Raw genomic sequence first — 27,556 nt, forward strand, 5'->3', positions numbered from 1 at the left:
GCTCTGATATCAGGAACTGAATCACTGCAAGGTCCCTTACAGTCAGATGAATTTTCATAATGCTTATATTTATTGCCACTGTCTCTCAAATCTTTCTCCTAAATTAACATTATTAAGCAATTCTTTCCTTTGAGGCAGTAAGTCAGGAGCCTTGCAAACAAGGTCCAGAGAACATGGTCACCGAGGTTTTGGATTGGGTTTTGGGAGGAGTGTTAACAGCTTATTTGAGCTGTTTGAGAAGGACACCTTCCTTCTCTGGGTCACCACAGGAACTCTGCCTAGGAAATACAAACTCAAATCAGTTTGCTGTCCAGCAGTTCCCCAGGAAGGTGTATCCTTTGGGACAGGAAACATCTCAATTTGAGTTTACTCTGAACCAAACATCTCAAACAGGTAACATTGTACCATTTTCAAGTTGCCTTTCCCAAGGTAAGTTCCATTTCAGCATAAATCAGCTTCAGGTTCCATGGCAGAACCCCCAAGGCAGGTCTGTCACCCTTCAAAGAGTTTTAAAAGCCTCTCCAAAGTTCAGATGGGTTGTTTTGGTGCTGGAACCATTATGATAAACAACAGAACACAGATCACATACTGACTGGTTTGTTAATCGTAATTCAGGTAATAAAACATCCATTGCATCCTGCTCAAAGCAGCATTTATTAAAGAGAGCATCAAGATAAGTCAATGCATAACAAAGCCTTCCCTCCTACAAATATGTAAACAAGTTGTCAGGAAGTTATTATTACAATATAAAAATTAAAGCTTACATTGCATTTTTTAAAGCTACTAACTTCAGTCCAAATGTAGACAGTCTCTGGTCTATAGCATTTAAAAATATAAGTTCTTGAAAAATGTTAAAGTATTGCCTTTGCACATACACATCTTTGTAGAAAAATACTTAAAAATACCAACTTCCCATTAATAAAAGCAACACCAAAAATAAAACACATTATTGTCATGAAGAGAGTTTTAAATGCATCCAGCATTTTCTTCACCATTCTGTTTTATCAAATTATCTTCTGTTCACTTAAAATTCATTATAGTTTGTAAAATGCATCTTGGATATTAATCAGTTACTTTCATATACCAAAGAAATTCACAATATTGGTAACTACATTGTAATCAGAGTCTGGCCTAAGCTTATTTGCAGCTGAGGCCATCAACTTAATCCTCATCTCAAACGTGGGTATTTGAACATGTCCAGTAGGCTCTTGCTCAGAACTCTGAGTCAGTTCACATATATTTTGGAAAGGCTTGAAACCTTGATATGATTTAAACAGAAACACACATTCTCTTTTAAAGCACCTTTAACCTCTGTGTAAGTTTTGTTTAACTACATTAGAAGTCCTGTTGGTGGCTGTCAATTCTCAGGAAATACTTTGAGAAGAATGTTATCCGATTTGACATGAACTACATTTTACAGTCCAAGACCAAACAGAATGTTAAGGTAAACATCAATTTTTAACATTTTTTCCAACAAGTTTACTGACAAGAGCTAGACAGATGACTTCTGTAGTTGCTAAGGCAAGAAAACTTCAAAAATTCTCTGTACACAAAGTTTAAACGATTGTGTAGTATTTCAAAACCAAACTAAATTCAACAAGCAAATTGGGATGAAAGCTAATCATGCCATTGTGCTCTGCTGACATCAGCTGACAATGAACAGCAAGAAGAAAAAAATTAAGATAATACACAGTGAACCCCTTTCAGGATGAATTCAAAGAGCAAAATCAGGCTGTCAAGAAAAGAATTTTACAGCTGGTTATTGGACTGAACAAAACAGCTAGGAAAACACTGGGAGTTTGGTCACTCAAGACAGTATCTGAGAGAACATTTATATGGAAACAGGAATGAATATGAATAATTCTGCCAGTTTTCCTAGTTCCATGCAAGGTTCAAGAAAGAGTTTACTTAGCCAATTGAGTTAGCAAGTTAAGTCTGCCCCAAGCTACAGCCTCAGGTACACAGAGACACCAAGAGCAACTTCCTGACACGAGTGTGGTAGAGCCCAAAATACTCAGATGATCTCCAGCTTTGGAAGCGTGTTAAAAACACAACCCCCAAAATAGGATCTACGTGAACCTGTAACAGGAACTGTATTTCTGAAAGAAGGGCTTACCCTGCTCCTTCATGCAGGATTGTGATTTGTAGAAAAAAGTGATCGTTTTATTGCCATGCTTGCATGATGAGTTACAGCAAAATGCAGCAGCAAGTGCTCGAGGAGGATGCTCAGCTGGACAGTAAGCCAGAGATTCCATCCCAGGTTAGCAGAATGTTCAGAGAGGGGTGAGATGCAAATGCAAAAGCTTCAGCTTCCTCTAAGGTCTGACATATCAACACACACACACACAGCCTCTCCCTTGCACTCAGGGAAACAGATGAGAAGCACAAACATTCCTGGGGCAGAAGTGACTCCCACACCCTGGGGAGGAGGCTGCCTTCGTGATCACTCCCTCCCCACAGACAGCAGCTCCTTGTAAAAGCTGGATCACAAGGTGCAGTCCTGGCTAGAGGACAGGATTTCTGCTCTCTCACTTGGGAGAGAGCAGCCTTCCTACCTTCTGATACATGTCTTTGAGTAAAGCAATCCAAGCTTTAGACTTTTAATCACATGTGGACAGCTGGGACTTCTCACTGCAGCACTGAACTTCCTTGGGTCCATTAAAGCTTGGATCTGTCAAAGCACTGTGCCATCAGCGTGGTGTTTGAGCCCAAGCTTTGCACTGGGTTTACAGACCCCCCTCACAGCCAGGGAGGGCTGCAGTGCCACACAGACCAGCTGCACTTGGATCCACACAGTCCCAGCCCCGGCCTGAAGGACACAGGAGGATACTGGAGTGCCAGTGTGTACCAGGAGGGCAGTAAGTGCCCACCAGCAGGGAACTCCTGCAGCTGTAAGAAAGGAAATGAACTGCAGTGGCTCAAGCCTTGGGAACATGTTTAAGAGCACTGCAATGGACTTGCAGCTGACTGTCAATACCTGGGAGAAGGACTGGAGTCAGAGATCCAAGGGTAGGACAAGTCACATGCCATTTTCTCTTCAAGGAAAGCAACACCATCTCTCCCCACAATATGTAATAAAATACTATCTGCAAAAAGTGGGTGGTTTTCTCCCTGAATCCACAGTAGAAATGCAGTCACACGGAAAACTAAAATCAGCCTCATTCTCAGAATCGCAGAAAAGAGAACCAAAGAGGACCTAAAGAAGTCATTTTCACAACTCCCTGCCTTGAAGGACATTCCAAAATTAATCTCTGTGCAGATATGCCATGGGACTCTAGGTTACAGAATGGCTGACTAAATCAACTAGACTTTTAGAAAAAGCTATTTATATGCAAATATTTTAGTAATAACTTTAGCAATAAAAGAAAGTACTACACAGACCATTTTAGGATCCACATATGATATGAAATATACACACATGTTCTAAAATATATATATATATATATTCATTCTTAAAGCAATGTAGAGCAAAACCAAACCAGGGCCTGACTCATCTATCACACATGCCTTCATGTTGGCATGACTTCTAACACACAGCTGATGGGCTGAGCAGATCCCTGAGGTCTAGCACTGGAATTGCTACAAGTTTCACTTACCACAATTTTAACCAAAAACCGACTTAAATCACATTACATTTCTCTAGGTAAAAGGAGGAAGACAGACACAAAAAAAAAAAAAAAAAAGCCAAAAAACCCCCACACAGACAAAACCCACACGGCCTTATAATACACAGAAAGGCACCTGATAATATTGTTAGTAGCAATTATCTATAGCATCCTAACTGTACTTAAGCAATAAATTTTAAAAATACAAGAATTGCTGGCATTCAACCTATCAAGTCACTAAAATTACATGTGCAGTTGTAAATTATTAAGAGTGTGCAAAACTACACAGTTTTGCATAAAGTGCTAAATGTACCCCCAGTTTGCACCTATTAGAATTATATAGAGTTATTAAGCTTGGCAACATGATGCAAGATGATGATGTTTAGGATGTATCCTATCTAACCTCACCTTTCGTTTTCCTTTCCCACCATCATCCACTGTCCTTGAAACTGTACATTTAAAAATTACACAAAGGCCTTTTCAGGAATTGTAGCTCAGAAAAGTATTTCAAGTATATCTATCTTTCCTTGTAAACTCGGGGACACTATGGGTTCCATTTTCACACGCTCCAAATACTCACAACTTCCACTAATTCAACTGGAGTTGTAATTATTTCTGTCTGTTCAGTACCTCTGGCAAAAGGCTGTTTCCTGTTACTCATTTAACCCCACTTTGAGGAGTGCTGAAATTCATACCATAACTTGTCCAGATTTAAATCTAAACAATAAGCAATTACAGAAGAGCAGAGTAATACTTTATCCCATCACTTGGGCTCACAAAACCAAGTCCTACTGTATCTATCCAAACATACTCATATGTGAACCATACACAGGTCTGTAACACTTGACACACTGAAATTCAAGTTATCAGAGTACAGCAGTTTGTCTTGCAGGCATTGTGCAATGCACTCAGAAGTAGACAACAGGTCTCTTCTTTACTCTGTATTTCAGGGATCCATATCGTATCTGAGGGGAGAAATGAAATCACAACTTAACAAGGAGTTGAGTCACATCAGGCAGAAATATTATTTACCTCTCCACTAATCCAATTTAGCAAATGTCTTTAAATGTGCTTTGGACACTCCACAGTTTCATTCAGAGAAGCTACCTATGAATGAATAAGATGCAGTTTCAACAGAATTGGACCAGAAGAGTAAGTCTCAAATGTTTTCCTGGAACTACCCATAAGCTTTTATGAGACTCCACAGAGCTTTATCCTGAAGTATCTTTAGATTTTGTGGCACACAGAAATATAAAGCACTTCTCTTTGCGGAGCACAAAGAGTCAAAGCAGGCCATATGTCTATGGGAAGTAACAAATTCTGAATCTTCTTTAATCCACTGAGCAGCAGATGCTGCAGTGTGCGTGACATGCAGGTGACAATACCACTCTCTGTAGCCCTTTTGAGGTGAGCAGTTCCTGGAATTTGGGCTCGGTGGTGCCAGAATCAGCATTACAAGCACAGAGTGTACTTCACCTCCTCTCCCTTGTTCCTCTCTCAAGTTCATTTCATTCATGTATTGCCCCTGAACACTCCAAAGTACAAAAGCTCCAAGCTCAGATATTATCGCATACTTCCTCCTCCATTTAGCATTCTACAACCCAGTTATCATTGATAACTCCTCCAAGATTAAGAATAAAAATAAATTTCTGCGCTGTTCAGAACAACAAGGTACACTGGACAACCAAACTCAGCAGTTCACCAGGATCATACTTGCCTCTTTACGGCCTTTAGTTTTCACAGATTTCATGCTCTGAGTTCTTCGAAGGCCTCTCTGAGCAAACATTTCATCCTCTGAATGTGTCCCCTCCATCTCCTCATCTGTTTTATCATCTCCAGCATTTTTTTCCAGTGGTGTTTTGTAACCTTTTAAAAAATTTTTTTCTGAAAGTGTTTAATAAGTAGTAGATGTAACTTTTAGATTTCTAAGAAAGCCATGAGTGTCATCTTTAGCACACAGCATTTACTCTTTTAAACTATATGGTCAGTGTACCAGGTATTTCAAAACAGGGAACATGCCAGGAGCTTCTTACTTCTAATTCTGCCATTTGTAAGGAATGGGCCACTTGATTCCATAGGTGTGTAATGCCGTGGTTCCTCATCTGTCAAAACCAAAACCCTAAGTCTGCCTCCATCTTCTGCTTTAAACTGAACTGCAAAAACCCCAGTGGTCATCCTAAGGAGTACTTGAGGTTTTTGGACACAATCCATGTGAGAGGGAAGTTAGACTAGATAAATCTTTAAAGGTCCTTTTCAGTCCAAACCATTCCATAACTCTGATTAATAGGATCTTTCTTCGTGCTCACATCCCTCTCTGGATATTTAAAACCAAACCTCCTTTCAGCTGAGTAACACCCCAAAGTACTGGTAAGCGTTGTTTACATCCTGCAAAAACAGGACCAAGGTTACTACCCGAAACGCTCACTAGAGGGCACAAACTGCTTAAAAACACGTCTGGAAAAGCTCCTTGGGGTCCAACAGCCCTGAATCCCCATCACAGCCCTGTCACACAACCTCCAAATCCAGACTGGTTCCTTCCCCCCACCAAACTCTCCTTCTGTAAGGCCGTTCCAGAACCTACGGGCTGTAACACTCAGGAACACCTTTTAGACTCCAAACCAAACTTTACTAATGACCAGCATACATTTCACCTTAAGCCAATATTTTGTTTCTGTTTAACTAGATTATTTTCCTCAATTCTCCTTTTTTCCTGAAATTGCGATCACATTCACCTACTCCACAGCTACTTCAGGCAGATTTACCTCTTCTGCCATTCCAGAGGGAACACATCTCTGCTTCCAATAGTTTCAACTCATCTTGTTCAATAATATGGAAGATTTGAATTGTATCTGTCACTCCATTTCTGACCAGGGATGTTTGCAGTGACACCAATACTTCTTTGTCTCTATTTGTAGCACCTTTTCTGATTAATCCCTATCACCTCTGCCCTTTTCACAGCAAGCACACTGTCAGCTCAACCCTCCTAAGAACAATGTCCTACAACTAGGCCTTTCCAATCAATTTGCACAAAACTCCCAGCACAATGGTAAAAAATCAACATCCTGCTAAGCACAACAACATATTGCTATGCAGCTTCCCTACATGCATCTGTGGTATGATCTTCTTTTAAAATTCTAATGCTGAAGAAAATTCAAAGATAACATGAGAGGTGTATCCTAGATTTGGGTCCAGGAACAGAAGCAAGTTCAACCAGCTCATCGAAAGCTTTCTGATATTTGAAATTGAATCTCACAATAAGTGACTATTTATACAGTATAACTTAAACATTTTTTTTTCTTTAAGTTTGTAGAGCATTTCCAAGCTATTTCAGATGGACAACTTATGTTCCCTGACTGAGAAACAGCCCCTACACAAGAGCTGCAGGGACATCATTCCTAATGCAGCCAGGAATTCATCAAGAGCTTTCTCTCCAGCCAGGAGACCTGGTCCATACACTGCCCTGCATAGGTGGGATGTGCAGTTCAGCTTAGAGCCATTCAGCTGGACATCTATTCCTCAGAAACAACACAGCTATCATGTGATTCCTGGAATTCCTTGTACTCCACAAGCACCACCCTTCTCAGAAAGGGAAGGATGAGAAGAAATAACAGGTTCAAGTGAAAAGAAAAAGACCAGACCTACTTCTTCTGTGGGAAATATCAACTCCTTTACATTGTAGCCCCTTCATTTCAAAAGGTGCAGTTGTCAGTCTTCCACCTAAACCTTCCTTCAAGCATCACAGGCTCGAGAGCAAAGTGATGATGACAATAACAATACATGTAATATAATAGTACAATAATATCTCTGAACAAAGCCATATATTGGTCCCCAAACAGTGTCTTCTGAGTGTTGATATGACAACTCAATGCCTTCATTACTCCTATCATCATCAGCAACTTAACATTTTGATCTATCATTACACACCCAGGGAATTGCCATTAATTTTCCCTTTTTATTTATTGAGCTTCCATATATTTTCATGTTTAACTTCTTGTACGCCTGTCACAGAGACACCACTTACGTATTTTTTTACTTCCAATTAAGTTTCACTTTGGCAGGGAATTCTTGTTGCCAACTGGCAAAGAAGGAGTAATGAGTACAGAATGACTACACTGAGAGTGGCTGGGGAAAAAAAAATTCAGGAAGGGTTTCTCAGCTGTTGTATTTTGATCACATCTACTCTGTTTCAGTGGAATTCTTTGAGGCCTTTTCCATTTAGAGATGGGGTAAATTTATTTCTGCTTTTCCACTTGTGTCTCGGGTCAATTGTTCTTTTAGCTAGAAAAAAACCAGATACATACCTGAAGATTCACTTGTAGAGGCTCTGGTTTTCTTTTTTGCTTCTGGTAAGGTCTGATAGGGCTGCCCCACGGGCTCATCTCCTTGTATAGTGGTCAGGTCGTGCATACTGAAACTCCTCAGCTTCTCAGTTATTGCACCTTGGCTCTGAAATACAACAACAGAATCCCTGAAAACACAGCAGAGGTTTAACTTTGCTGCTCAGCTCGGGTTAAGATATTTAAACCCATGCTTCCTTGCTGCACTACAAAACACAGAACATACACATGCAGTAGATTTACACTTGTTTTAAGGTGTTGCTTTTACCCAGGCTTAACTATAGGTTGCTCTTATTTGGCAAAGTTACACATGAACTGGCAGTTCCATCACAAATGCCTCATTCCACTCCTTTAACCTGAGCAAATAAGGGTTCCTTGGGTGAGAGGAAGTGTTTGAAAAGAAACACACAGAGATGTTCCATTCACTTCAAAAATGGCATTTCTCTAGCAGTTCTGGGCAGCAGGACAGTTTAAACATTTCCATTTTAAAAAGCATGGACGAAGAGCATTTTCTGCTATTTTATATTTTCACCATCCAAAAATTTGAATACACATAAGAAAGGAAAAAAAGTGTTAAAAATATGTTGTGTATCGTAACTCAAGGAACTGAGAAAGAGGCAGCTGTAGTTGACAGAAACTTCAAATCACAAACACCAGAGGTCCTGCCTGGACTCCAGGCTAGCAGGTCCTCCTACCAGTCCAGCTTTACTGACATAGTACCAACCCAAAATCGAATGCTGCACAGGAGAATAGTTGATCACATGTGAACGTTAGAATTCCTTCTCCAACTGCCCTTACATCTCTACTATATGGGACATACAGAAAGTTCCCTGTTGGAAAGAAGGATCATCAAGCAGCTCTTTTGTCTTACATCAGATGTTATTATTAAAGCATTTAAGATTAATTTATTGCATAAGCAACTAAAAGAGCAAGCACACAAGAACAAGGGCTCAAAGTCACATTAAAATAACACTTAATTCTTCCCCTCTGTAGCATGAGGCAAAAAAATCACCATTTCAGGGGAAGGTTGACAAACCTGTGCACGAATTCCACTTCAAGCAAGAGCTCAAGACTTTGTTTCATTCTTGCAAATGAAGCTTTTAAGTAAAAGCTTTATGTTAGCTAGCAGCAGCAGAAATCTGGATACAATTCCACACACCTTTCTCTGCAACAGCACAAGGCAGTTCTTGCACCACTGGCCACAGCCATTTGTTCCCACTCTGATGACAACAACTGTTTGCAGATGGTAAACCAGCACACTGAATTATTCCACATTAAAAATAGCCATGTAAAGTGAAGAGACAGTGGAGTTAAACTCCTTAAGCTTGCACAGCTACCAAAGGATGGGGGTGAAAGGGGTTGAAACCTAATATTCATTTTCTAGTGACTAGTCATTAGTACAGCATATAAAACTAGGACAGTGTGCTACTCAAGCAAGAAGAACCTATTATAATTTTTACACCACTATTCATACATGGACACTGAACAATAACAAAGAAAAGGTTTCTTGTGGGAGAAGTAGAAGCCTTAACTTTTCCAGCTCTTCCTACATACTTGTAGGATGACTCACAGTTCTCAAAAACATGGGTACAGCTTGCCTTTGAGTTAAAATGTACTATGGACACTGTACAGTCTCTGTATAAAAGACTGTAGAACTTCTAAAGTCGATTTTATCCCCCAAAATGGTTTATTTAAGGCAGGTCTCCTAAGATTCCTCCTAAGGCAGGAGAAATCCTGCCCTTTCACTACTCCACTTCTTGTGGAGAGAACTGGAGGGAGAACAGCTCACAGTATCTGCTACAACACAGGACTGTTGATCGTTCTGTGTCCGCTGCTTGAAGAGAAGCAACAGGACATGAGTTTCAGTCCCTGAGCACCAATGAACACGTAAAATAGGCCCAGCTGGTTCTCAGCAGAATCCACACAAATTCAGCACAACTCCACTCGCCAAGTGTGAACAGAGTCTGCTATAAAACAGTGACAGAAGCTGGTTTTGGCCAGAAGCAGAAGTGTGGAAAGACACACTTGCATAACAGTTGCCCAGCAAGTTCATTCATCATATGATATACTACAAAAAGACATTTGGAAATGGGATAGGATAACGAAATTAAGCCTATAACAACTACCATGCTAAGGAGAATTCACATTACAAGCCTGTATTTCTTATTCCACTGTAGACAGAGGAGTAGATCCAAGCTGGAAACGTTCAGCCTTATTTTCCAGTGCAGCTTTTGGACAGAAAATTTTGTTTTTCAAAGGGGAAAAAAAGTCAACTGTGTGCCATAAAATAACACTGTGCCCTTAACCAAACTGCATGCTTGAGCTAGAGCTCCTGTGGAGCACTGCCTAGTTCAGGGAGGACCTAAGGAGTCATACAATGGGCCCTTCATTCCAAAAGTACTTGCCAAGATGGAAAGTTTTACTCAAGTTACACACAGCAAACATTGAGAAGTTTGAAAGGATATATACCCAAACAAGAGATGCAGCACACGTGCCCCAGAGTCACAGTGGGAATGGGGCTGCACAAGCACTGCTGTGCAGGACAGTCACCATCACACTGTGTTAATCCTATGCAGGTGCTCCCTACAGTGCCCCCAGTCTCCATCCCAGCCCTAGGAAGATCCAGCCTAGCCAAAGGAAGACTGGTTTCTACTTCACTACACTGCCCAGACTATCTGAAGGACAAATTTCAAGGTGTTTTGTGTGGGTGTGCACATCACTGTGCTCACACTGCATTTAGGACTTAAGAAGATCCTTCCACCTCCACGCCCAAAAGCAGCAGACAAATTGCTTTTGCTGAAACAAAGCACTCTGTGAGGATCTGGATTACTATCAGCTCAGGATGAAAGTCTAGCTGAAAAATATTAAATTCCTTCCTACAGCAGGAAATGTGAGATTAAATACCTGCTGTTGCAGGAAATGTGAGAGCAACATTCACATTTAGAACAATAATGCTTTAAGAGCTTCAATACCTGGATTGAAAGTTCGTAGTTATTAGGGACTGCTGGAAAGCAACATGTTTGCCCAAAAAACAGCAGGCAGAGCTGAAGGGGGATCTCCTGCTTCCAAGTGCCATGCCATGGACATGGCAGCAGCCATCACCTCTCCCCAGACACCCACACCCCAAGGTGCTGCTCAGGAGAAGGTGGCAGAGCAGTCACCTGGCCTGTGCTGGTGGTCCAGTCTGTCAGCAGTTGCTCCCAGTAAGGAATACATACATCAGGCTGCATCCAGCCCAGAGGCTGCCAACTAAATTAGAGCACAAAGGATTGAGACACACACATTTACAATCACAGAACAACTTCAGTGTTCAAATTTCTATGTCAGCAAATGTTTTAGATGGAGACTGAAGTCTGTTGCCTTAAACAAAATTCAAGTCTCAAAGAATCATTTTGCTTTATTATTCAATAGCATTTTGTGAAATATATTAAACGCTTTCCAGAGTCCACATTCATTACCAGTGACCAATGTGAAACATTAATTAAAGCTGCAATACACTTCCAATACAATTTTTTTAATAAATGTATCCTACTTAAGGGCCTCCTTTCGAGACTACCCAGCCTCTAGCAAGCTATTAGCATTCAGTCTCATCCCCTGCCCCTCATATATGCGGTGCCATTGTCTGTTCTGCTATTGAGCATGTCATTTTATAGTCTATATGCTTAACCCAGGGAAGCTGCTGTAAACAAACACCACACTGTGTCTGCCTCAGGACTCTTTCTGTTGTTTAAATTGGACTTGCAGCCCTCAGTGGCCAGGATCACAGACGAAAGCTGCTTGCCTTCCCTAGACAAGTTCTCAATGGACTCTGTGTCCACAGAGCTGCTTGGAGCTCCGTGCCTGCAGCACCCACATTCCCAGCTGTTCCCTCCCTGATCCGATGGGAGCTGACAGGGAATGACTGCTGTTCCCTCTCAGGCTGGAGAGGGGCTGCTGTCCCACAAGTGACCCCTGCAGCAGGCCAGGCATCCCAGCAGGGAGGAGGGTGCAAGCAGCGCTGCTGCTCACAGTGCTGCTGGCTGTGTGCCACAGCTGGCTGGGAGACACCTCCTGCCTCTGCCATGCCAGGAGCGGGAACACCGGGAACTCCCAGCAAGGCCAGGGAAGAGACAGTAGATTCAGGGTGGCTAAAAGACATTCAGAAACGCAGCCCTCAAAACATCTTATCATCACTACCAACACCTCACAGATGAACACTCTGTGTGTGAGCTCAGGAAGAGGGACAGAGCAGGTCACAGCTTCATTAGCACCACACAGCTCCTTGGACTGATAAAGAAACCAGTTCTCACTGGTAGCTCAAGAAGTCAGGATTTATGGGTTGGCAAAAACTGAAACCACACAGATAACCAGCACCAAATACAAGGTGTATCAGTGGAACTTAGTGTTGTGGAAATAACTACCCCAAATCCATATACTGTTGAGTTGAAAGTGCTGCAACAACTTTTATATCATTAAAGGCATCCTGTTTCCATTTCTTTCACTAATAAAAACTTCCTTTGGTACATAAAAACTCAGCATAGACTATTTCTTTCATCTCTGAGTCTCTTGACATCAGATTTTACAAAGATTTGTTTTCTGACATGCTAATTTAACACAATTTATTTTGCTAATGTATGCTATTTAGCAGGTTTTGAAGCACTAAATTTTCTATGAACAGTGGCTAACTAGTGCCAGCTAAAAATATCAGTATGGGAATGTAAGCTATAAGCCACTGCTCCTGCCAATTACATTTTGATTTAACTACAGTGGAGCAGGTTTAAATCTGTGCCAGATTTCAGCAGACTGACCTGGCTGGCTGCTCCAGCCCCCCTAACAGAGCCAACCAGCTTTTTAAAGGTAATCCCCTATTCCTTTGACAGCCCTTGGAGAAAGTCACTCTTTCCCACATTTGATCTTGAAAATATTTCAGCAACTTTCCAAGCAATTTTACCACCCTCCCAAAGTCAGCATAAGCAGTTTGCTTGGATACTTCGGTGGTTTTTTTGACATAGGTTTAACCTCACACATATGTTTAAATCTCCCCCTCTCCTAAATTGGGACCTGCTACATCAGAATAAGCGTGCACGCTTTAAAAAAAGTAAAAAAAAAAAAAAAACAGTGATGAAAGTGTGTCCTTCCCATCAAAACCAGTCTCACTAACACAACTCCATTCCTGAAATCCTATAGCATGCTCCACCAGCTCCTGCTGAAGGGATAATCTTTTCACCTGCTGGAGGCAGCAGTCAACTCTCAGAAAAACAGGGCACAAAAATCAAGAACACGTGCATTGTGTCCATTCGCCTTCCTGCAGCAGTCACGCTCAGCCCTCTGGAATGACAAACTCAAGAGGCTTAACGTGCCAAAATAAAGGTTTTTCAGAGAGTCTTCTCTTTCATACTGTTTAAAAATGGTGTCTATTTTAGGTCTTTGGTGTTGTGGTGGTTGTTTTGCCCAATCATCTCATCTGCACTGAACTAATTCTGCACAAATATTCACGAGCATGTTTAACAAGTTTTAACAAACAGAGCGGGCATCTTGCCAGTCTCAGCTGAATAGCAATGAAATCCAAACACAGACACTTTGGAAAAAGTTGTTCATCATTTCAGAAGAAAGTGGGAGGAGATATTTGTGTTCATTTTACAGTATTTCTGTAACACCCTAAGGATTAACAAGGAAATATCCAACTATAGCCAAACATGAGGAACACACACAGAGCCTAAGTATCCTTACAGGTGCACATTGTAATAAATTAGGATTTGCTGCTTGGCAAAGAATTTGCATTTTAGCATTTAGCACAGTTCTTAAACTTTTTCCCAGTAGAGCACTTTGAGGGTTTGTTTAAAAAGCCTATTTTCACTCTGGATCCTTTAATTCCTTTGGAGGTGCGCTCTATTTTATTCTAAATTATTTCATGTCTCAAGGCAATACTAAGAATTTGAATAACAAAAAACACCCCACAGTGATCAAATTTAATCACATTCTCAGTATTTTAAGCTCATTATGACCATATCTGAAAACAAAAAGTGATTATGCTACCACCCACATGTATCTTTAAAAGGAGAGAAAACAAATAAACAAGATAATGCAGGGCTATTTTTCCAAATCTTTTTGAGATAGCATTTGAAAATGTAGTTTTCAGAAGTGTCTTTGATTTATAGCACAAGAAGTTCACAAAGAAGCCCAAAAATTTAATTTAAATGCTATCTGTACCTACTCAACTTTGACAGCCAGGGATCTCTACCCTGCTTTCTGTTATTTGCTGAGTTCAGGTTGGCAGGGCTGTTACTGTGAACACAGCAATTTCATTTATTCCCAGGAAAAAATTAATCCTGATTGCCTTAAAACTATCATTTAACTTGGACACACACCTCTTTCTCTCCATACCTTTTTTTTTTTAGTGTTTTGGTTTAAATTAGTATTAGGTAGAATATACATTGTCTGAAGTTATACTCCTTTCAGTGGGACACAAACTGCTTGGAGTCTTAGGTTTAAGTTTGTATTTTGTTTTCCTACACCCAGAACCCTCTGAAATACAACTGAAGGTGGTTAAGTTTTGTAGCAAGGTAGTAATCTGGGAACAAGGACAGGTTACTTCATGATTTATTGGAAATTACATGACAAAGCAAGTGTATGCTAAACAGCAATAGGCAAGCTTATGCTTAGTGTATTAATTTAATAATTCACTCAAGTTGCAAACAAGTTAATTGTGTCAAGAGAACTTTTATCCATGGTAGTAATCTTTCATGCCTTAATTCATATGTGGGGTTACCTCAAGTTGATTGGAGAAAAACAGCAGAAAAGCCAGAAATCCTTTAAACAGTTTGTTTACCAACAAGAAAGCACAGAGACAGAAAAGAAACAATGGTCATCTTTACCAAAAAGCCTGCTCAGAAAACTGCATGGTACCTTTTGAACTAGAGTCAGCTGATCCCCCATCATCCAAGAAATAACTACAAGCCATCTTAAACAAACAAAGTATGAGGAGTACAGTGCTACCAGCCTTTAAGTGTGTTCCAGGTTTTCAATACACCTGCAGAATTTATCTTTTTGTTTAGGAATGGCAAATCCTCAGTACAATTACACTGCTCTATATTAAGGTAAAAAGCAAATAATGCAAGCAGAAAGTTACCTTTACAGCTGCTGTCACTGCAGCAGTTGCTGCCAAATTCAACCCTTGCCTTCCAAAATTCACCATGGTCTCATAGCCTCTTTCTTTGGCTTGCACGATGTACTCATCAATCTCCTAAAAGCAAAACACATTTACATTTCAGAAGGCTGTTCATAAGAGAGAAATGTTACCCCACAGTACTATTTTTCCATCAGTAAAGGAAGACAAAAGAAGTGTTTAAGAAAATACTTCATGGGATAGTTACTCTTGTCTTTGTATACTGGTGCTTCATTCACTACAACGCTCTCATTTAAAAAGGATTATACCTGGTCAAACAAGAGGAAAAAACAGATCACTTTTGTCTAGTTCAGAAATGTTGCAGCTACACAGCAAGTTCCTTACAGAGAATAAGCTTAACTTGTTGGACAAAAGTTTTGCAAGAAATAACATGAAATCAGAGCTCCTCAGAGAGGTAGAGCCAGCTCACAAAGAACTTCCAAAGCCAGAGCTTTGGCATAGTCAAGTACCAAGGACAATAGCCATGGCATTTATCCCCAGCTGTGATTAAGTGCCTGGAGTTGGAGATCAAGGCTGCAAGGTACTTCCCAACAGCTCACAGGGAAACATCCCTTTAGTTTCCCAAGCTGCAAACAGTTTATAGCTCCAACTTCAGAAGGTCAAAATGGCCTAACTGTTGGTATCAGTGGCCATCGTGTCAGCAACTTGCTTTGCCTAATAAAGGCCAAGCCTAGCACTGACCTTCAGGAATGCTGTTCCTGGACTGTGAGGTTTCCCAGGGGCAGTCTTCACACCTCTGCTAATTGCTCTTTCCACACATCCAACCGGGATGCTGAAGAAGAGCTAGAGCAGAGCCGTGGCCCTGCCAGACTCGGGCTAAAGCTAAACGTCCTCCAGCTATTTTCTATTTGGTCATTTACTGTTGCAGACAAGTCTTCCTTTAAACCTCAGTAAAAAGTCTCTCCTCTTATCCTGTCAGTTTGCCCACCAGAATGCCCTTGATGTCAGTCACCTGGTAAGTGTTATTACTGGGTTATGCCAGAACAAATGGCAACATGAACAGCTTTTAGTAAAGCTGCGTTTGTGCTTCTGCACTGAGGACACTGCACATGTTCCTGCAGGAGAGAGTCAAACTGCACCACTTCCACTCAGCTGGGCTACTCAAAGGGCACCAAGTGGAGCAGGGAACACCAGGTTCTCTGATGTCACCAGAAAGCAGGACATTGTCTGCTCAGGCACAGACAGTCATGTGCACTCAGCTCTGCCGGTCCAAGTTGTGCTGCCTGCACTGCCTGGCAAACCAGTAACGCTGCTCTGCTTTCACTGCGTGTCCAGCAACAGCATTTCAGCATATGGCATGTCCATATTAGGCACTAAAAACCCGACAAGTTATTTCTTACCCTTTCTTTAGAAGAAAGCAGCGGGTGGAGAAATTTTCTGTAGATTAAACTTGCCCCTCTGGTATATGGGGAAAGGAGCCAGATAACGAAAGCTATCTTCAGTTCATAGTACAGTGGAAACCTACAGACACGTTAAAGGTTGCACAAAATCAACAACTGCAGTAAGAAAATGCACAGTAATGAATCATCACAAAGACATCTTTCCCAAAATCACAATTACATATTAGAATATAGGATTCTTCACATACAAGAAGTTACATTAGACAAAAATTAAATGAGTTAGATTTATGGATTTCATTTTTTTAATTGACTATTGTAATTTAAGAAATGAAAGCAGTTAATATCCTTGCTTTGCATTACACATTCCTGCACAGAGAAATTCCAGTCCATCCTTTTAAGAGTTCCATTCCCCTATTCAGTTTCTACAGCCAAGGTGGAAGTATTACAGTCCCCGCTTCAAGTGACAGAGCACCAAACTTCAAACAGATGCTGCTGACCACATGCACTGAGACCTTTGCCTGAAAAAAGGGCTATCAAAAAGCACAACTTCTGTACACAAAATGAATCGTTACAAATCCAAGAACATTCGAGAAACAAATACAGTTCCTTCTAGAGTTCATAAACAGCAGGCTCTTACCAAGAGACTGTTAGGTCTGTTATTGTTTCAGTGACTGTGTACAGAGCAAACACAATCCAATACATCATCCAGCGAACCTGAAAATGAAAAAAAACACAGCATCTCCAGTAGGAATTTTGATTTTACCTTTACACAGAACACACTACACACTGTAAAGTCTGTTCAGAGCTGCCGAAGCAAGACATTCGACAGTATCTCAGTCTGCATAAACCAGGTTTCAAGTGAAGTTACAGGAAGGTCCTGGAGGATTTCTGTTCCTAAGCAGAACTGGCGGCAGCTGCACCGAGCTCACTGGTTCACCAGGGTCACCACCTCACCTAGGCTGGCTTCACAGAATTGATTCTGTCTCTGCAAAGCTTTAGTGGTAAGGAAAAAACCACTGCAAAGAGTTGGTAGATTATCCTAAGCACGAAGTTCAATTCCCACTGTAGCTCTACAGGACATTTCATTCTCTTCCCCACTCCCCCATGAGTTGATACCACACACCCCAAAGTCAGCAGTGGTGAGGCAGCCCTTGCTTTCACCTCACAACACGTGTTATTCAGCCACACATTGCCATTCATTTATCTGTGCCCTGCTTAACACCAAGGCAAGGCAGCAAAAAAGCATTTTCATGGTAATTTAATTCTATTTATATGCTGAGAACCACTAAATTCTTTTTAATAAAGAAGCTCACACAAGAATGTTAATGCTTCAGAGGCTTACAGCTGTTCACATCTTTTTGTTTGTTTTAAGGTTTACACCACATATCAGTGCTTTGGTATCACACAACGCTCCCAAAATACAGGGTTTAGTTCTGTTTTATAACAGTTCACTAAATCTCTCACGTTTCTTGGGCATTTGTTCAAATTTGGTCATCTAAGCTGATTACATCTTTCAGAATAAATACTATAGGAGCATTTGTCTTCTCCAAGATATCAGCTGCCCAATTCAATGTATTTCCAAAGCGGGTCAGTGCAAACCAACCACTGGTTATTTGTACTAACTGAACATGCACATGTTCTTTACATTCCAGTCCTATCTACGCTAGGAGAAAAAACAAACAAACAAGACAAAAGCAAAACAAAATAAAAACCAAACAAAAAACAAACAAAGCCCAAACCAAACCAAACTGACTCTAACCCACTACAATTACTAGAGACTAGTTTGAGTCCTAAATTCATAGTACTCTCTTTCAAAAGGAGGAATATATATACTTTCCTACAGAGGACATGACTCAGATTTAATTTTCACTTTTAAAACACTTTTTTTTTGAAGTGGACTTAAATAAGTGCTCAAAACCTAATGATACACTGCTGCCTTCTTTAGAGCTGTGCATTATGGTTTAAAACCACTTCCTTTGTCAGAACTTGAGACCCATTTATCTTAAATGCTTTCCTGCATTTCAATTTGAAAAGAAACTCGGTCATGTGATGACATTCTTCACTTCAGTCTCTCAGAGGATTTAGATATTTCAAGCTTGAATAAACTAAGACAAACCTACACAACAGCTGAAGTCACTGCTGACAGGCCATGTGATATTTAGACTGGTGACCCTTCCATGAACCACAGTCAACACCTGAATAAAAATAAAATTAAATCCCACCCTGCCCATCAACCTAAGCATAATGCAATGCAATTTTTAAGATGCCATGCAAGACTGATTTTTTTTCCAATATATTTTATCCATGCTATTCTTTTTTTAATCAACATCTAATTGTTCAATTAGGAAAACAGTGAAAGTGGAATTTCTCTTGGACTGCTAGGAACAGCTAGAAATGCTCTGCAGAAGGGCATTTGAGATCTGCCAGGAGCCCTGCTGAGGTCTGGGCCAATATTCTATAAAAAACAAATCATATTCAAGTACAACTAATGCATCAGGTACCGAGGTATCCTCGATAAACAAACCTGAGTGACTCAAAGTGCTTTTCATACCAGGGGAAAAAAAAAAACAAACGTGAAAAACTGAAGGTCAGATTTTACACCACCCAGAAGACTATCATCTACTTAATTCTCAAAGACGAAGTTACAGAAGCTTAGAATGAGTTTTGCTTTTCATGTTAAAAGGGTGATTACAGATTTGTTTTGTTGAAGGGGTTTTTTTTGCCATCTGAGTGCTAAGCTCATCTTTGTTGGCTCTGGCTGAAGCACATTCTTTCAAGTCAGGATTTTGAAGCCAGGATTTGAGAAGGCTGGTCTGTTCAGCCTTCTAAACTACATTTCAGATGCTTATTACAAGTGCTTTGGTGTAATACAGTGAAAAAACTTCAAGTATCTTAGTCAACCTCATTAAATCAGAGTAATTACAAGAACAAATAAATCTCCTCAAAGGCACAGATCCTTACTTGTAACATTGAAGTCCATAAGCCTTTTAAATTACCACAATCAGCACAACACTTTTTTCCCCTAGAAATAATCTTTGAACAGTTTGCTGTAGCATGATCTACTCAAGTCGAGATGTCTGTTCTTTGTTTGTTTGTTTTCACTGGTAGAAGCAGTGACTGAGTAAAAAAAAAAAAAAACATAGCACTGTTACAAAGCTCTTATAATCCAGCAACAAACACAGATGGCTCCTGAGCCACAGGCAACCCTGGAAAGGAAGTGTTCTTGGGCCATGATGTGACTGGCAGCAGACCTGTGCCATTTGGAAGGCTGCACACTCTCTCTGTGAAAGAAAATGACCCAGCTGGGAAAATGAGAGCCATGGATCATCCCTAAGACCTATCTGGACACTCGACCCCACCAGCAATGGAGAGGTAATTCCCTGAGAGTCAGTGGCATTCCCTGTTAATGAAAAAGTCACTGTGATGGGTCTCATTCATCTCAGCCCCATGAACATTTTGTATGCAAGTGTAACAACTGAGATGAGCAAGAAAATCTCAGCATTCTACAAATATTACTGTTCTTTTTCTAGAAAACATATTGCAAGAGGCAATGGTAACCTTTTAAATTAAAAATTTCCTTTATTTGAGTAGGAAACTGGTATCCCCTACTTAGCCTGTGGATCCCTTTTGAAGGAGCAGGAAGGAAAAGCAGATTATAAATTCTTTGCATTACAGATTGTCCTGACAGGGTAAAGTAAGCATGAGATGAAGGGAATTCTTTTCTCAGTTTTGGTGATTTTTTTTTCCTCCCATAAGCTTAGCTCTGGTAGGCACCAGCTCTAGCTGCACAAATAAGTTCTAATCAGCTTTTACACAGAATATGATGTCCACTCTGGAGCCCTGATGGAGTGACCAGACTAAATTAAGACATTCAAGGGGAGGAACAACACCTACTGCATTCTGCTACTCCAACCAAGTACAAACTGGAGACATCACACACCCAGACAGCAGCCTCAGGTCACAGCTGAGCCAGGGGAACTGCTGGCCCTGCCCACCCTGAGTCAGGCAGCCCAGGGAAAGACAAGAGCCAGGACAGAACACAGGTTGGCTGCAGAAATCAAGTCAGAAATCAAATCCTCCCCTCTTAAAAGAGGGAAGGAACTCAGTGACCAAAGTTCCTTGTGACTGCAACTGGGTAACATTCTTGTGGTTCTCATCATTGCTCACACTGACAGATAATTAATTTAATAGCTTAATTCAAAACTGTAATTGTGTTTTTTCTCCATCTTTCTCTTTATTTTTTCTCGTCTTTGAGGAACAACAGATTAAGGAGAGCTACCCTTTTCTCAGGTAGGTTTCTGAATTCTCTGTTGAGCTCCACACAGTGGCAAACTGCTGCAACTCTTTTAGTGGTCACTGAGAATCAATTTTTTGTTCCTTATACTTCATGCAAAATTAGGAAACTTTAATTCTACCCCATGCCCAAAAGTGCATTACTTTGGGCATTTGGCCAAACTGCAGCCAAGACTTTAAGGTTTATGTTAAAAATCCTCAAATCCTCCTAAAAATATCCATATACAGCATAGTGTGTTGGACATGTTTCAGCATGTGAAACTGTGAAGAGTCTGAGACACCTTAACTTTAGCCCTCCAAACAAAAATCACAGGATTGCCACTAGGTTCACACAGGTATTGCATCACACACTAAGATCAGTCAAGCTTTCAAATGATTTATTGCACTATATAATGAAAATATCACAGATGTATGTCAGCAGAGGCGTGTGATTAAACAGTTAAAAGGAATGAGACTTACATATTCCTTCACATTTTTTGTCTTCACAGCTTTGTATGAGTAATATGCAGGATACAGCATCCCAAACACCAGCCTATTGGAAAACAGAGAGAGTTTTCAGGATCTGTTATACTGTAGGTGACAAAACAGTGACAATACACCATTAGAGTAATGCAGCCAACCTGATTAAAAAATCCCGTTATCTAGCTTGAAAAAAATAAAAAACCAAACCCCACTGTGCTATAGGTTCTTTGGAGGAAGTTCCATGATAAGCAAAACTGGAACAACATGAACAGAAAAGGCTGCATGCCCTGAAGACAAACTGTTTTGTAAGACCTTCGATAATAGATAATGTAAAACCCGTTCCTGTTCTGGTTCAGCTACAAGTAAAACCAGTCCTGCAGTTTGTCCACACCAAAAGTCTCTTTCCACACTGGCAGTGCTATCACACTTGTGATGAAGCATTTGAAAGAGAAACCCTTTGTCTCTCACTTTCACAGATTTTTCATCTATACTTTTCCACTCACTGGACTGTCAGGTAGCATCGCTTCGATCAAAAAAAAAAAAAAAGTTGTATTTTTAAGTTTAAACAGCAATTTATCCTCTGAATGTGTCACCCTTAAAAAAACAGTATATAAACATGAACTGGGACAAAACAGAACTTGGAGAATACTTCTTCAGAAACAACTGATCTTCAAGCACAAAGCTTATTACAGTAACAGTAAGATGGTCACAAAGCTAAAGATGACCTTAAGTTACATGAGAACACTAGCACAAGACAAGCACAATAAAGGTAGCTGGTTTTTCCCATCTAGTAAATCTTGGTGTTACTCAATAGTGGTCAAATCAGGAGTTCAAAAAGCCCCTGTTTTAGTAGTCACTTTTTCTTTTAAAGAATTCTTGCAGGAGTCACTTAAAAACCAAGGAACAGATACCACATATCATTACTGTTCAGCACTGCTGCGACATGAAAGTGTTGGAAAAACTGCCACTTGAACGCTACAAGTGGGCAGATAGGATTGAAACGAAACATCAGCACATTTAGCCAGTAATAATAGGAAGCAGTGAAGTTTTTATCTCCTTCCAGCTAGGGCTGACCTTGAAAGTGTGGCAGGATGCTGCTGCCAACTGGCACCGCTACCTCCTTCTCAAGGGAAAGTCCTCGAACCTTAGTTAAAGCTACCAGGCAATTTTACAGCAGAAAAGCCAACTTGTCAACAGTGAGCGTAGCTGAAGGTCAGCAAATTGGCTTTTACCCTCAACCTATACACGACAGATCAGAGCACTGGCAAAGGAGAGCTCCCTGCAGCTGACCAGGACAGAAACACAGAGTTAACAGCCCACCGTGCTCCAGTCATTTTCCTGTTTGCATCCCTACCTTCTAACAGCTCAAAGCTGTCAGCAACACCTACTCTGCACATTAGAAGCACACCCACCCTCTGGTATTCCAACAGTAACTGCACAACACACTTCAAGGATGTGCCCAATTACTCCGTGGCTTTTCAAATTTAAAAGCTTGAGTTGTTATTTTTAAAAGGGCTGTTTGTTTCGCTTGACATCAGCACACAGATAAAAACAAAGCCAGTTTCCACAGACAGAAAGAGATTTCAGCAGAGTAGGATGTTGTTTACTTTATTTTACTAGTAGATATATGGATAATCCTGTTTACCAATGTAATTTCACTGCCAGTTGTAAGCCCAGCTATTTCAGTTTTTCATCTGGACTTAGCAACTAACATTCCTTTTTTGGTACAGCCACTTCCTCTACAGGCCTTTTCCCTCATTTAAAGAGAAACGTTTCTCAAATATACCAGGAGATCAAAATCGAAATACAAAGAAAAAAAAAATGTATCAAAGAGCCTTTAAATCTGAATGAAACGATGTTATTTGTGTATCCATATAGCTGTATTTTTTAAAAAACATAACCCACTGCCTGTATTGTCACATAATCTATGGGTTTAGTTTTAAAAGCTTTAAAGTGAACAACTGTTTGAAAAGCTCATTTCTGAAGCAAAGCAACTGAGTTTGCATCTGACTGATAACAGAAAAATCAGGCACCTGTACACGTATCTCTGGCACTGAGCATATTTAACCTGGATAGTAAACAACTCTAGAGCCAAGGCTGAAAAAAAAAGAAAAACAAAAAAAACTAAAAGAAACCAAGACACAAATGAAAGCCACCAAAGTCACTCAAAAGGACTACTTGGCATCCAGACTCCCAGAACACTAACCCATTAAACCAACAGTGCATTTAAGGCTTCAGTCTGTTCACATTGCCAAAGAACTGCCCAAAGCAAGGAATAGTGTTTGGCACTTTATTCTTTCATTCCTCTGAAATGCAAAAAGAGCACAGTCCTGGCCCTTGCCTAATAGCAAAAGCAATTCAGGAAACTCGTTGAGCATCATATACTTTGGAGACAATGCCATGCACTGAGCTCCCTTTCCTTACCAAGTGTGATAATAGAGATGACACCCATTTGCCCACCCACTGACAGACTGCAGATATTGGCACAGATACAGAGTCAGGCACTTGCTAATGTGTGCAGCCACATTTTGCTTCGAGATGAACTATCATTACTATTCCATGGATGGCTTAGCAAGTTTAGTCAAAGCAAGACTGCATTTTAAGGGAAGTTCGCTAATGGCAACTAAATAGCAGAACAAAAATCTAGAGAACAAACACTTGAATCTTTGGCTGTTCTTGGCTGTAAAAAGGCAGATATGGCCACAGCCTTAACAACACGTCCACTGAGGTTTCAGTTGGCACACACTGGGAAAGGAAAAGCATTTTTGCTTAGACTGTGCACTACTCATGCACTTCTAAGCCACTCCCATCAAAGATAAGCAGTTTGAATTTTTTTTCTCCTTTTTTTGGCTACCAAGTGGTAAGGCTAACCAGTTTTACACTAAGCTGTAAATCCTATGCATCTCTGTGGTACCCTCATGCTCAAAATAAGGTGTAAGGAATACCTGTAAGAATCCTATTCAGGGGGGAAAAAAACCAAAAAAAATCATAAATGTGGTTAGTTCTCACCAGTTACCATCACGAGCAACTATTAATTCAGCTGGGGGAGAAAAATTCATTTATTGCCAATCAAATCAGAGTAGGATAATGAAAAATAACAGTAAATCTTAATCATCTTCCCTCCACCACCACCATCCCTTCTTCCCAGGCTCAACTTCACCTCCAAATTCTCTACCTCCTCCCCCACCAGCAGCATAGGGTAAGGGGAGTGGGAATTACAGTCAGTACATCATAGTTGGACTCTGCTACTCCTTCCTCCTCAGGGGGAAGACTCCTCACATTCTTCCCCTGTTCCAGCATGGGGTCCCTCCCACAGGTAATAATCCTCCATGAACTGCTCCAGCGTGTGCCTTTGCCACAGGCTGCAGTTCTTTACAAACTGCCCCAGCATGGAACCCTTCCACGGGGTGCAATCCTTCAGGAACAGGCTGCTCCAGTGTGGGATCCCTGCAGGATCACAAGTCCTGCCAGCAAACCTGCTACAGCACAGGCTCCTCTCTCCACAGGGCCACAGCTCCTTCCAGGACCCTGACCCAGCAAAGGCTTTCCACGGAGTCACAGCCTCCTCTGAGCATCCACCTGCTCCAGCATGGGGTCCTCCAAGGGCTGCAGGTGGACCTCTGCCCCACCATGAACTTCCATGGGCTCCAGGGACACAGCTGCCTCACCATGGTCTTCATTCACCACAGGCTGCAGGGGAATCTGTTCCAGCATCTGGAGCACCTCCTCCTACTCCTCCCACTGACCCTGTTGTCTGCAGAGTTCTTTCCTTCACATATTCTCACTATTTTGTCTGCTGTTGTGCAGTTTTCTTCATCTTCTGAAATCTGTTATCCCAGAAGTGTCACTGACAGGCACAGCCTTGGCTGGCAGTGGGCCCATCTTGGAGCCGGTCGGCATTGGCTCCATCAGAGATGGGGGAAGCTTCCAGCAGCTTCTCACAGAAGCCACCCCTGTAACTCCTCTGCTACCAAAACCATGCCACACAAACCCAAGACACTGCCAAAAAAGCAAGGCCTTCAAGCCATGCCTTGCCAACTTCCCCCCCCCGCCCCCAGCGTTCCAACTGGGTCGAAAGTTCCAGACTAAACTGCCTCTGTTTTCACATGTCCACACAAACAAAAGTTCACCCTGGCCTTTTTGTCCTGAATGTTTTTTCTGAAAAGCACTACACTAGAAAAAGTCTTTCTGTCCAGCACCTGACAGAATTTAGCTCCATTCTGCCATTCAGTTACACGATGCCAACCACAACAATCTACAGCACAAGGCTATGTATCCGAGTAATAACAAAGACTACACTGTGACCAAAATGTTAGTCTGCTACAGGGACAGGGGAGCGTGAGGATAAGCTCCTGAACCCCACACCAAATTTATCCTTCTTTTTCTTCCACCTTGGGCAAGGGGCAGGGGAGAAAAAAAAAAAATTCACATGAATCCTATTAAAAGAACACATCTGCTAACAGTACTCAACAATTCCTTCAGCAGATTACAGTTACCAAAAGGCAGGAATGCAATCAGAAATAGGTCTGTTAAAATCCTCACAGCATTCTTATATAGAGAGTAGCACCAAAAGCCAAAGGAAAAAAAGTCTTAACACTTAAAGAATACACCCAGAAGCACTGACAGATCTGAATAAAGCACATTCTTGAGCAGAGCAAGGTGGCTATTAATTTCCACTTTAGAAAGCTGGAATTCTCCAAAGCAACTGCCAGATTCTTCCAAAGCACAACATAACCAACAGCAATGCAATTACTCAGGGAGTCAAAAATCACCCTAAAGTTTTAAGGGGAAAAGTTACATCCCTCCCAATCCCGCTAAAAAAGTGGGACTTTTCTATGCCAGGAACATTTATTTAATAGGCCCTAAGTATAATAATTGTGAGCAGTCTGATAGGAGACAATCAAACCTGTCTACCGATGCAGAGCTCCAGGCTCCGTTATGTGTATCCTATCCACTCGTGTTTATGGAATATTTATTGACTTACCCCAAATTAGGGAACCTGTTGCCAGATACTCTTCAGGTTGTCTCAACATGGAAACAGCCCTGTTTGAACCTTGAAAGAAGTCTACAAAGAGCAGAACAAAAAACTCGGAAAACATTCTCTTCTGTGAGGGATGTTCTCACTGGAATCTGTGTGGAACTGCTGACGGACCTACAGGCAAGACCCAGCAGTAACACTGATCACTTACTCACAGGGGCTCACCAGGCTTCTCTCAGAGAAAACAAGATTTAGATGCCAAAAGAACATTCAAAGTTTTAACCCATTTTGTACACAGAGAAATTTTTTTTGCGTCCAACATGAGGGTTTTCCTTTCCTGCCATTACCTAGAGCAAAATTCACCTATAAATGCATCCTCCTCAGAACCCATTTGCTTTCTCCATACACTCAAAGAGTTGAGAGCACTGTAAACCTTCATTTTCTAGGTTGCCTGTTTCTAATTCTAGTTGCTACTACAAAACACTACATAACACAATAAAGATCAGAGAGTGCTCTTAATTAATCATTACCTTGGTACCTGAACACACCTTAGATACGTTACCTCCAACAAGAATTACCCTTGAATTTCCAACTCACAGCTTGCAGTGTAGTAGGGCAGTTCACCAGCCAGCAAGATACAAACACAAGTGTCTCAAGTTCCACTGCCCAGCAACAAACCTACTGTACGTTTGCTCTAACAACCCTCTCTCAGGGGCCTGTAGCAATCTGGAACAAGGTACTGCTAAAAAACAAGTCCTGAAGCAAAATTCAGGCTGCTCTCTCTAATGAGTCAGCCTGGAAACTCTTTCACACAGGACAAGCTGCAGCAGTGCTCTAACACAGCTCTCCAGGCACTACTGGTACATAAATCCTGTGAATCAACTCACCTCCTGATCGCATACAGATCTCACAGAGTGTAGAAGTGCTTGGGGAGAAGCTACTTACGTGCATAGGAACCTCGCTAGAAGAGTCTGTGCCTACGCCTAGAGAAGGTGCCCAAAACCTGTGTCCAGGACCAGCCAGGTTCCCTTGTGCTGCTGGACACAAACCCAATATGCCTTAGGCATATTTTAACAGAAGGACACAAGCCTGGAGATACCATCAACACATCACTGAAAAAACAAAACAGAAGACGAAAATCCCCACTGGCTCACAAATCCTGTTCAAAAGAGAGTCAAAATGCCCAAGAAACCCTGCAGTACAGAAAATTTCAAAAAGCTAGTACTGGAAAGCACATAGAAAACATATCATGAATAGAAATTGTTATAAAACTCTTAGTCACTTCCCTGCATGACCACCTATTCACTGCTGGATTTGAACACACATGTTTGACTGCTGCTGTAACAGAGTCCTGACAGCCCCCGTGCTCCTTCCTG

The 27,556-nt window shown here is 41.2% G+C and overlaps 1 protein-coding gene across 2 annotated transcripts in view; it reads right to left on the reverse strand.

Annotated features, from left to right (window-relative positions):
- Positions 1-610: 610 nt before the first annotated feature.
- Positions 611-27,556, reverse strand: part of REEP3 (receptor accessory protein 3) — a 36,404-nt gene continuing 9,458 nt past the window's right edge. Inside the window, exons 2-8 of one of the 2 annotated variants that reach the window (XM_017826077.1) lie at positions 21,200-21,272; positions 17,085-17,161; positions 16,448-16,568; positions 15,051-15,164; positions 7,907-8,051; positions 5,323-5,471; positions 611-4,570 (exon numbers count right to left, since the gene is read on the reverse strand). In XM_017826077.1, the coding sequence (XP_017681566.1) occupies positions 4,514-4,570; positions 5,323-5,471; positions 7,907-8,051; positions 15,051-15,164; positions 16,448-16,568; positions 17,085-17,161; positions 21,200-21,272 (736 nt within the window). In that variant the 3' untranslated portion in view covers positions 611-4,513. Of the gene's footprint in view, positions 4,571-5,322; positions 5,490-7,906; positions 8,052-15,050; positions 15,165-16,447; positions 16,569-17,084; positions 17,162-21,199; positions 21,273-27,556 lie in introns of both variants that reach the window. The other variant, XM_017826076.1, reaches the window with a different exon arrangement.

The sequence above is a fragment of the Lepidothrix coronata genome, unplaced genomic scaffold (assembly GCF_001604755.1).
Source record: "Lepidothrix coronata isolate B3197 unplaced genomic scaffold, Lepidothrix_coronata-1.0 Scaffold124, whole genome shotgun sequence".
NCBI classification, from domain to species: Eukaryota; Metazoa; Chordata; class Aves; order Passeriformes; family Pipridae; genus Lepidothrix; species Lepidothrix coronata.